This window comes from Furipterus horrens, unplaced genomic scaffold (assembly GCF_987537825.1).
Source record: "Furipterus horrens unplaced genomic scaffold, mFurHor1.1.pri manual_scaffold_3, whole genome shotgun sequence".
Classification (NCBI taxonomy): Eukaryota; Metazoa; Chordata; class Mammalia; order Chiroptera; family Furipteridae; genus Furipterus; species Furipterus horrens.
Window position 1 is genome coordinate 109,907,928 of NW_028327173.1, and position 12,315 is coordinate 109,920,242.

The 12,315-nt window shown below is 36.2% G+C and overlaps 1 protein-coding gene across 2 annotated transcripts in view; it reads left to right on the top strand.

The window, feature by feature from the left end:
- Window positions 1–12,315, top strand: part of UACA (uveal autoantigen with coiled-coil domains and ankyrin repeats) — a 99,364-nt gene that overhangs the window by 43,292 nt on the left and 43,757 nt on the right. For both annotated transcript variants that reach the window (XM_090270073.1, XM_090270074.1), the window contains exons 2-5: window positions 916–1,049; window positions 6,648–6,736; window positions 10,178–10,242; window positions 11,039–11,096. In XM_090270073.1, coding sequence (XP_090126199.1) covers window positions 916–1,049; window positions 6,648–6,736; window positions 10,178–10,242; window positions 11,039–11,096 — 346 coding nt within the window. The remainder of the gene's footprint in view (window positions 1–915; window positions 1,050–6,647; window positions 6,737–10,177; window positions 10,243–11,038; window positions 11,097–12,315) is intronic.

Sequence of the window (12,315 nt, forward strand, 5' to 3'; positions counted from 1 at the left end):
AAGATAGCCTAATACAATTAAAAGATTTTTTTAAATTGCCTTTGCTCTTTTAAATACACGTGCACTGAGGTTTTGTTAAAATTAAAAATTATTTTTTTAAACAAAAACTCTGTGTTGAATATAAAAAGAAGGAAGAAAATGAAAGTCACTTATAATCCTATTATTTTAGGATTTTTAAGTAGTTAACACTTCAGAGTCCTTTTTAAAGTTTTTTTTTCCTCTGTAGAAGTTTCTTTTTATCCTAAGTATAATGAATTGTTTTCTCTATTGAGTTATTTGTGTGTGTGCATATATGTGATTTGCCTCCAAAGTATATTTCTAATTGCACCTTTTAAACCAGTTGTGAGGGAGAGGGCTTTTTAAAAAAATGTGTACAGAAACCCACTGCATCTAAAGGTTTTTAGAGATATGTAACCAGAACCAAATCTGAATTCATGGGTTAGAGAATACGGAAAGTACACTGATTTTGAAAATCATGAGAAATCGTGGTTGGGTTTGTCCACGTAAGTCATTTAATGTTTCTGGAGCCTTGACTTTTCTCATCTGTTAACTGGGGATGTATACTTTAGTGTACTAGGGTTGTTTGAGTAATTCATGCCTGGCACAGAGTAGGTGTTCAACAATTATTAATTTCCTTTTTTTGCTCTGAAGTTAAAGAAAATAGCAGAGAAGATGAGAAACATGCTTTTTCTCAAAAGTATGATTTGAAATTTTTTCTCAAAGTATGATTTGAAATATTTCTTGTATGTCATGTAGTTTTGGAAGGTTCTTGGTGAAATTAGCACAAAAGGGGAGAAGGAAATTTGGGATACAGTGGGAAACTGAATGGCGTAGTATGCAATACTGCTTTTCCTTTCTTTAGAAGGTGTTACTAGTATAGTATATACAATATGCTATTTTTTTTCATTTTTGTAGCATGCTGCAGATTGGAACAAATATGATGACCGATTGATGAAAGCAGCAGAAAGGGGAGATGTAGAAAAAGTGTCCTCAATCCTTGCCAAAAAAGGGGTCAATCCAGGCAAGCTAGATGTGGAAGGCAGATCTGCGTAAGTATTACTCATGGTATCCTAAAGGGAACTTGGAAGACCCTTGGGATACAAATGAAGTTTGTGAATTGTGGTTACTAACTTTTAATATTAAAAACCTTTATGAAAACTTACATAATAAAAATTTTCAAACATCACTTTAAAAACTCTGGACTAATAATTGTTCTCAACTTGAAAGATTTCCAAGCTAGAGAGAGAATATTAAAGTACTAGCAGTGGTCTAGTTGTTTAGGCCTTGTGGCAAACCACAGCCTGTGTTATTTGGTGCATTTTCTTTATAAGCTTTTTCATATTCCTGATCATATTTAATCCTCACAGTAGCCCTCTAGAAGAAGTAGGAAAAGTTTACAGAGGTTAAATAACTTGGTTTAATCTCACGGAGCTAGGATATGAACCCAGGTTTTTTGTCTTGAGAGAATTCTGTAAATTGCACTGTCTTTTCCTCTCAACTTCCAATTTATTTGTATATTTGGGTAAATGAGAATTAAATTTAGTTTAACTGAGAACGTTTTTAGCAGAAAGGGAGGCAGAGTAACTTGTGTGGCTTAGGGAGACACGGGTGGTGACCCTTCCCTTTTGTTTTTGTGTTGCTGAGGACTGCTGGCTTGTTTCCGGCTTTGCTTTTCTCCCCTCCCCAGTCATCACTGCCCTTCCTGGTCAGGATGGGGATCGGTTGGGTTAAAGGGTAAGGTCTAAGTTCTGCTACCATTATCTATAATTATAGCAGTTAAAACCACATCTGGGAAACCTTCCAAAGTTAGAGGTGAAAAGTCTTATTTCCTGAAATTCCTCTCTGTTTTATACTTGCATGAATTTATTTGGACTAACATAACTGGAAATGAGATACTAAATATAGAGGTGAGTATTAAGAAGTGAATAGTAAATATTTGATGTGGGTCACCACCTTAGAATGCTTAGATATATAAGAATAGTAAAAATAACAAAGCATGACTTACAAATTAAGTAGGTTTTAGGAGTTTTTCTATACTGTTCTAATTTTATCAAGTAGGCAATTTGATAGCTACAGAAACATTGGTTATTTTGAGTCCTGCTCCTATTTTGGGTAAATTTTAAGCTATTTATAGGACTCACAGTATAAGTAGTGAAAATTTAGTATTTAAAAATGACTTTGCTTTTCATGTTTCTTTTTCCCCCCAAACATCAAGATGTTAAAAAAATAAAAGGGAATCTTTGGGATTGAAAATTTTCACTGAAACCTTCTTTCTTCAGTTCTGCCGGTCCATGCTTTGAATGTTTTGAACGAATTGTTGCTGAGTTTTTCAGATTTTTTTGAGCTAAGGTTCAATTTTGAGGGAAATTATTTGTGTTAATGATCAGTTATAAAAATATAGTGTAATTTGATGAACTATGAACTTTATTTTGTGAAATATTTGAGTAGTATTAGGCTTTGAGGTTTTCACTATAGGAAGTAGAGGTCTTTCTGGAATTTTTGGATAAAATATTTTCATTTTGTTACAAACTGTATTCTTCCTTAATTTAAGCATTTTATATTTAGCCAAATATACAACCTCTTACAAATATATTTTCTGTATTATCTATAATTATAAAAATAATTTTATTTTTGATAATGGGGGGTGGTTAATTTGGAAATTTAAGACAAAAGTAACAAGTGCTCCTTGAGCTCAATCTCGTTTCAAAAATGGAATATTTGGAGCCTGGCCATAGTCACTGCAAAGAACAATTTTCCTCCTGTTCACCTCTCTTAGGATGCAGTCTTTTGCTATTTAATGATTGCTATATCTTCTTTATGAAGCACATCTATTTATAGCATACCAGCATTAATAATGCATTGTGGATTGTTGTGATTTCTGCCCTTTAATACATCATTAGTGTATCATGTTGACTTATTTTGAAGAAAAAAGTCTTCCAAATTTTGTGAGCTAAGAAATAAAAAAGACAAAAAAAAAAAAGGCAAAATGGGGCAAATTCACCAAGAAACCCCCTACCACCTGGAGAGTTGTGGATTCCAGTTCACATCTCTCCAGCCCCTCAAGCTATCAGAGGTGCTGTTCAGCTTCCCAGCTATTTTCTCTGAAATCAACAATTGCTCCTAGCCAAAAATGGCCTCAGACACCAAGCTTACCTCTCTGGGGTCTGTCCTTTCCTGCATCTTGACCTTGTAATTTTTTACTATCTTGTTAGCTCAGTGATGCCTTCATACATATGTCTTACATATTTTAAAAAATATTTTATTAGAGAGAAGAGAAACATCAATTTATTGTTCCACTTATTTATGTATTCACTGGTTGATTCTTGTATGTGCCCTCACCAGAGATAGAACCTGCAACCTTGACATATTGGGATGATGCTCTAACCAACTGAGCTACCCAGCCAGGGCCAAACATATGTCTTATATTTTATGCAGCTTTCCTAATTGTTCTTAGAGGTTGGGATTGTCCAAATTATCTGCATTTCTGTTATGGAAGAAGTAGTACATGTCTTGTTTAAAAGAGAAAATGTATTGACTTTTTTAATTGCAAAAGAATATTTCTGTAATGCAGTTTTTTAAATTTCCTTTACAACTCTTTGCATACAATTTAATGATTGCTATATCTTCTTTACGAAGCACATCTATTTATAGCACACCAGCATTAATAATGCATTGTGGGTTGTTATGATTTCTGCCCTTTAATACATCATTAATGTGTAATGATGATTTATTTTGAAGAAAGAAGTCTTCCAGATTTTGTGAGCTAAGAAATAAAAAAGACAAATAAAAAAATCTCTAAGATTCTTGGGAGAATAAAACCTGTGCTTGAAGGAAATTGTCATTCCTCAAAAGGTGCCATGCAGGGTATAATTCCCCACTTTAGTGTTTCAGGGAGATTGATACCCTCAACCTTATGTCATTTTAATTCTACTATAGGGAGAACTTACCTAACTTAAGAATACTATATTACTTTTATCAGAAACATCTCTTTCTCTCTAATTCAAATTGTATCAAATCTATTTAATTAGTAGTGCTTAGTCTCTAGTTTGCACTTATATCCATCATAGAGATGCATAACTGAATTTTGTAGTATCTGGAAATGAATTTGTAAGCTATCTCCAGATTTTGTCTTTAAGCATTCAGTTATTCAAATAGAGGGCCCATCATCTGACTAGTACTTAGATTGGTTCTGAGACTATAACAGGAAGCAAAACAGACAAAAATCCTTGCTTTTATGGAATTTATACTTGAGTGGGAAGGGGTTGATAGACTATGAAGCAAATAAATCCTGAATTTACATATTATGTTAGGAAATGCATAATTCTATATAGAATAATAAAGGCAGGGAACTAGAGTACTGAGGTTTCAGGGAATGGGGAAATGTCAAAGGTTTAAATGATGCCGTGAGGAAGGACCCCTGCAGAGGTGTGGTCCAGAATGCATCTGTCCAGGCGCCTCGCCGAGCCCTTGCGCACCCGGCCATCTCCACAGTGGTCATTATGCTCGTTTAGCGACTCCGTTCTATTTCAACCTGAATTCTATGTCATTTCCCAACAAGTCCTTCTGTAATTACTTACCTGTTTTGATTTGGTGGAGTACAGTCAATGTCAGTTCTTATTGCACGGAAAATATTTCTGTCAATATTTGTTGAATAAAGTGTTAGATGATCAAAGAAACAACGGGATGTTTTATTTTGTATCTGGAATACTTGATGTTAAGCTACTTTTTAAGCAGGCTTTACTTGCCTTATTAGGAAAATTGTTCAATTATGTTTATGTGAAACTTCATCCAGTCATACCAGTCCATGAGTGAAAGGAAGGATAGATGGTAGTCGTTGGTACTTTTGGAGAAGAAGATGCCAGTTCTTTTATGGCTTTCAAGTGTAGTTTAGTTTGCTGTCTTATCTATGCCTGGTTTAATTTGATAATTCTAAAAAAGAAGGGGTAGTATTTTGATCAGTCTTTGGTCTTAGTATTTTACTATAACTTCATTTGTTTTGGCAGTCTCAGTATATTTGAAACTAAGCAAAGTAGACATTTAATTTATTTTATTTATATCACCGCTGATTGAACTTTTTCAGTGCGTTTATTTGCAAGCACCAGTGCCTTCTGTTGAAGTAATAAACTATAGAGTTATAGAGTTAATTATACATGAGGTCTGTCCAGAAGTATCCAGACATGTAATATGAATAATAGAGACATTTATTGAAGAAGATACAAGATACAAGAAACATTGTACATAGGACAGTGATGCCTCAGTCCCCTTCAAAGTCGTCGGCAGCCGTCCATCTCGAGAGACGATGGTGTAGCTTCTTAAGAGTCTATCTGCACCGCCGAGAATGGCTGTGCAGTCCAACTCGGGAGTGACACGGTATCTGTCTCCTCCCGTGTTGAATCGACATCTTGTGATGACGCTGGAGTGTCCTCTCCAGTGAAGCTGAAGCTACAGAGCCTGGGCAGGGTGATATGGAGGGTCTGCTGTTGCCCATGCAGCAGACCCCCCCCCTCTTCGCAGCTGAAGTTTCCAAGGGAAAGACGGAGCCAATACAGCTTGGCTTCAGGTGCGCCGCAGGAGTTGCCGGTGTTGACTACAACGTCAAACCGCCTTAGGGACTCCGGCTCCGGATTTTCTGTCGGGGTTTACTCCCTTAGCCTTTCCCCTGAAGAGGTATGCCGCAAGGCAGCGGAGGTTTTTTGGAGTCAGAGTTTTCCTTCTCTGATGTGCCCTGACTGGAAGATCGAACCAGCGACACTTAGCTCGCAGGCCGACGCTCAATCCACTGAGCCAAACCAGCCAGGCCCCCTTCAAAGTAAGCACTTGAAAACCTCACACAGTTCTCCCAGTCACCATCAGCTATCCCATCATATTTTCCTGAGTCTCATCAATGGTCTGAAATCTCTTTTATTTCAAAGGTGATTTTAGCTTTGGGAAAAACCAGAAGTTGCATGGCATCAAATCTGGGCTATAAGAGGGGCTGAGTTACCTGGGTGATGATTTGATGTTTTGCCAAAAGACACTGTGTGAGATGTGATGCATAAGTGAGTGCATTGTTATGATGAAGCTGCCAGTCATCAGTTTTCTATAACTGCGTCCTTCTGAATGAATCATCTGAATAGTTTCCACAGGGGAGAGTTCAAGCTTAATGCAAACTGTGATGCAGATTTGTTGCTCCACTCACTCAGTCATTTTGAATGCAACGGTCACACAGTACACATGCTCACTCAATGTTATTACTCACCCCACTGACTAATACAGTGAAGTCATCATTGTTCACATATGCGCATTCCGGTCCACTCTCTTTGGCTGCCAGGTTACATCGATGTCGTGCAAACTGTTCTCATTATATTAACAATGGCTGGACTTTCTGGACAGACCTCTTACAGTATAAAATTTTTGTTATTGGCTATTGAATATTTGAATTGGTTCTAAGGAGGCATTTCTAGAAAGTTTTGGCTCCATATGTATATTTGGGTTAAAATGAGTTTTTCAGTAACATGGGATAGGTTTTTTTTTTCTTATATTAAAAATATGATGCATCAGCCTTTAAAATGTGTATGTGTTGATTGAATAAAGGGTGATGTTACTATAACATTTCAGTTGACCTTTGGTAGTTTCAATGGCATAACAAATATTTTCTTTTTGTTTAGCTTCCATGTGGTGGCCTCAAAGGGGAATCTTGAATGTTTGAATGCCATTCTTATACATGGAGTTGATATTACAACCAGTGACACTGCAGGTATGTTTGCCTCCATAGTCAATTACAAAACTGAAAGGAGATACGAGCATTATCCACTGCTGATGTTCTTACTCAGACCTAAATGTGATTTTAAAAGTGAAGTGCTTAATTTTCTGTTTTTAAGTAGTTGGGAAAAGGTTTACTTCTGAGGTATTATGGGGGAGAAGTCAGGTACAGGTATTTTAGCAGGAAGAATTACTGAACTGATGGTCAGTTGAAGACCTGAAGTCTTGGTGGTGCTATAGGATCCTAACATCTAAGATTTTGAAGAACCATGAGGAGCCATTTAGTTTATGTTCATATTCTGTTCAGTATATGAATACTCTGTTGTAAGGGCATTTGGCATTTGGTTGGGCATATCTTGTGATGGGGAACGTTATAACTGCCTCTTAGCAACAACAACATTACCAATAATGATTGTAATGAGAATAGCTGACACCTACATAACAGCCAAGTGCTTTCCACGCACTAACTCCTTTTATCCCTACATCATCCCAGTGAGGCTGTGAGGCACTGGGTCCTGCAGTGGATGCGTCACCTTCAGAGTCTGTGTTCTTTATGATACCTCATAAGAAAACCTGTTCTGTGTTTGGTTAGCTAAATTTATAAAAAATTATTTCTTGTAGCTAGTTCAAGTCTTTCCCTTACCACGTTTTCTGCTTAAACTTAGTCATACCTATGTCTGTCTTTCAGAATCTTTCAGCATAAGTCTGAGTGCACATTACAAGGTTAACCTTTAAGCATTTGAACACAACTGTTGCTTTTCTTCAATGAGTGTGTTAGTTCTGTTCATCAAGATAACCATTCTCAGTTCTGTGGGACTCTTGACAGTTTATTTCTCTGCACTTCTACTCTGTTATTCAATTAAATAGGAGGTGGCCTAGAACAGAGAATCTCCATACAACTTCAATATTTTATTCTGTGAGGCCCTATCTGGATAAATAAATACATTACTGTTAACGAGCACTGTGTTTAGAAATGGAAGGGAGGGAGAGGAAGAGAGATACCACAATTGAGTTAATGAGGAAAATCTTTACTTAAATTTATCAAATTCTAAATTGAAGACCAAACTCTGCCACTTTTGAAAGAATGTAAGAATGGGTCTATTACTTACATATGCATTCCATTAATGTAGAGGAATATTTATTTTTAGAAATTTGAACTAACTATACCACTTCAGAACTCTTACGACTTTTAAAATTTATTGTGCTGATTCAGGTATCTTGGTTTTGTCCATGTTCTTTCTACTCTGGATATTTTTGCCTAGTGGCCAATCTAGAAACTCTTGCCCTCCTTCCTCCTGTGTGGGTCAAGCGCAACTGCTTCCCCGACCCCAGCATAAATCATATTTTGACATACCTGCTTAACTTTAGGTCTTATGTTTTTGCTGTTGTTTAGGGATACTTATTTTTATTTTCTTATTTATTTTTAGAGAGAGGGGAAGGAGGGGGAAAGAGAGGGAGAGAAACATTGATGTGCGAGAGATGCATCAGTCGGTTGCCTATCTTGTGCCCCCAACTAGGGACCTGGTCCGAAACCCAGGCATGAGCCCTGACTGGGGATTGAACCAGCAACCTTCTGGTTTGTAGGCTGGCACTCGGTCCACTGAGCCACAGCAGCCACGGCAGTCGTACTTTTATTTACTCTGTTTTATTATGTTTGTTCTTAGACTTGTCCTTTTCTGAGGACAAGGACCTTGTCTCACTTGTTATATTCTTTGTAATAATCCATCCAAATGTGGATATTTGCTAAAAAATTTGATTAAAAACTATGTATTTTATCTTCACTTTTTTGTTTGCAAACAATATGAAAGTGTATTGAAAATAACCAGATTTCAGGTTCGTGTGATTTTGAGGTATTTGTGACCAGGGTCTTACTAGGTTTGAACCTTTGTACAATTTATAGTGGCAAGCTTTAGATCTGATGTTTCCTTGATTTTTACTGCCCTGTCTCAAGTGGCTTGATCTGAATTTGGCTAAGAAAATACCTGACCTGACATTTTTATGTGACCAAGTGTCTGTGGGATTTTGTTAAACTACAGGGACTGGCACCATGGTGCCTATTCCCACCATTCCACTCTTTCTTCTCCTCTCCCTTTCTTCCTTTTTTCCTTCCTTCCTTCCTTTGGGAAGGGAGGGAGAAAACCTTCGATGTGAGAGAGAAACATTGATCAGTTGCCTCTCACATGCGACTGGATACTGAACCCACAGTTTAGGCATGTGCCCTGACCAGAAGTCAAACTGGCGACTTTTCAGTTTGTGGGACAACACCCAACCAACTGAGCCACACCGGTTAGGGCAGTACCCCTTCTCGTGTCAACGCAAATGACAGTTATTGTAGTCACTTTTTATAATGTAAGATGTTTCTCGGAAAGTTGTCCATGAGGTAGCAAATTGAAATTTGAAATCATCACTTTGACTTATTTGTAATTAGAGAATTTTAGGTGGATGAATATATTATATTTGTGCCTGTCTAAAGACCTGGACTCACTGCTTTTTGTTCTTCAACCTGGCTAGTCAGCTACACAGAAATGGTCAGGCCCAGGAAAACTTACTCACGTACCTAAACTCATAAAACTGAATGAGAGTTAAAAGTCAATTTATTTACTCAGGATGAATAGAATGTAAATTTACTTATTTTCTAGCAGAAAGATATACTTGTGAAGTCAGATTATTTTTTAAGAAGTTTGTGAAGTTGGAAATTGAGAGCATTAAAGATTGAAAACTGGAATAGCCTGGTGAAACCCTTACATCTTTCACCATCAAAAAGACACGTATGGGTGAAGAAGCATAATTAGAAATAGTGTTTGGAGGTAGAATATTCTCTGCACGTTGACCATTTTCGGTATTCAGAGTTAACCTTTCAGATTATCTGGTAACCACTTCCCCTGCCCTCCTCGTTATTTCCTTTAAATTGCACATTTTAATACACACAGTTGAATAAGACTGATTTTAGGAGACACAGAATTTTGAATTTTAGTTGAAACAGAAATTAGAGAATACCCTTTCTTTGACATATCTCTTAATTTACTTCTTTTTAGTATCCATGCTGCCTATTTGGAAATGTTATGAGAAATCTAGGTCTCTTCCCTTTTCTTTATTCCCCATTCTCTTTTTCCCACTCTCTTTTCTCCCTCTCTCTGCCTTCTTTGCTATGCCAGTATGTAATTATTTACTTTATCTCAGGCACTGCTGTAGGTATTGGAAGTCCAGGGCAAATAAGACAAAGTGCCTGCTCTTTATGCATTTTGTGTGTGTGTAATTTTTCTTCCCACCTTTGTTGTTTTGGTGTGTACAATTATATCTTATTAAAATATCAACCCAGGTGAAACATCTTAGAAACTGAAAGCATGCTTACAAATTAAGTAGCCTCTCAATTTATTTTGAAAAAAATTAATCACATTTCCATGGAAAACTCACATATATTTTAAATCTTTTATAGGAAGAAATGCTCTTCATCTGGCTGCAAAGTATGGGCATGCATTGTGCCTACAAAAGCTTCTACAGGTAGTAAAAGTGGTTAATATTTTGGCTTTATTATTTTGACTGTAAATAATTGATGTATTTTTAATATGTTTTCAGAATTTGAGATAAAAGAAAACAGTAGGCTAACTCTAGTAGTTTACATAATGTTTTTTCCATAGTTTGTGAAAGAATGTGAACAATAAAGAGCAAAAACTGAGGGAAGTGAATTACATAACTCAGTGTATTAAAAATAAATAACAAAGACGTGACCTTCCTGTTGACATTGGCTGGAAATTGGAATTTTCTGTTGTCTGGTATATAACATAACATAACGTGAGGCATCATAGAATCTATGTATTTCTAATAAACATCAGTAACTTACACTAAATAATGTTAACCATTACTGAAACATGTAAACAGGCAGCCACAAAATTTTATGACTTAGTGGGCTGAATTTTCAGTTAAAGGGTCCAGTCATACATTTCTGTAAACATTTTTGCCACTAAATTTAACAGCAGAACTCATTTGTTTTTCTGATTCAGTTGTTCAAGTTTTAACCCATGCTGGGAAAAAAATACAACCAAACAATACCATAACTTCTATATCCCAGGCTATTGTAATATACCATATGTTTTCCTGTTTGATGAAATATTGTTAAATTTACAGCATTAAGTTGTATTTGTTTCATTTCAAAATATTTAGTGGTTTGTTTAGTAGTCTTTGTTTTATTTTGATAAATGGAATATTTGAAGATTAAATAACTGCTGTTCCTTGGAGTTTAGATGTTTAATTCTAAAATGAAACTCTTCTAGATGACTGAGTTTCTGTGTTTTAACAGTACAATTGCCCCACTGAACATGCAGACCTGCAGGGAAGAACCGCACTTCATGATGCTGGTAAGCTAAGGTTGCACTTGGACAAAAACAAATATTTGTTAAATGACTAGGCACTTATATTAATTTTAAAGTTTTAGTATGCATGTATTTGTATAATTCATGGAGAAATACAGTATTACAGATTTCTTTACTTGAATTTGAATTTTTTTTAGATCCTACAGGTTAAAAAGATTTATTCAGCCAATATTTACTAGCCAGTTTGCTAGATACTAACAGGCCAAAAATTAATAAACCATAATCTGCTCTCAAGGACCTCCAAGAAAGGAGGGAGGGAGGGATGGAGGAAGGAAGGGTGAGAGAGAGAGAGAATTAATGAGTTAGTGGGTTAGTTTGGGAATTGGCAGGAGAAATGGGAGGGAGGAAGACTTCTCTTTCTTGAAAACTACATTTACCTATTTAACATGTCTGAACTTCATTTTTCTCATCTTCAAATGAACGTAATACTTCTGCAACAAGTTTTATCATTAAATCATAAATAGTGCCTGGCATGTAGTAATTTCTTAATTAAGGGTGGTGGTGGCTATTTGGTTAGAGGTGTCAGTGCTGAATTTCATACCATTATAATGTGCTATATTTTTTAAAAGGTTTATACTACTAATTTCACAGATTTTATTACTCATGGTTGCATATCTAAACTTATCTGTATTATTCTTTAGGTGTCTTAAAATACTTAGGAAAAAGTTGAATATTAAGTATTTTTGGAATGTAATGTCTGACCTGTGGCCTGACTCTTATAAGCCCAACAGTCCTACAGTTTATTAGGAGGCCAGAGGAAGGAAAAAAAAAATACTTACCCCTCTTTTCATATCTGTGGACTGTCTGCAGTAGATAAAAGTGGTTTGTGTTAAACATGCATTGTACTTGAAATTTCCTTCAAACATTTTTTTAAGTATATTTTATTATGTTCTTACAGTAGTTTCAATTTTTTTCCCCTTTGCTCCCCTCTGCCCAGTACCCCCCTTCTCTCCAGCAATCTCACCCCCCTTAGTTCATGTCCATGGGTCGTGCATATAAGTTCTTTGGCTTCACCCTTTTCTATATTATTCTTAACTTCCCCCTGTCTATTTTGTACCAACCGATTATGCTTCCTAATTCCTGAACCATTTCCCCATTTCTCCCCCTTCCCCCTCCCAGCTGATATCCCTCCAGATGATCCCCATACCTATGATTCTGTTCCTATTCTGGTGTGCTTAGTTGGATTTTGTTTTTATTTTTTAGA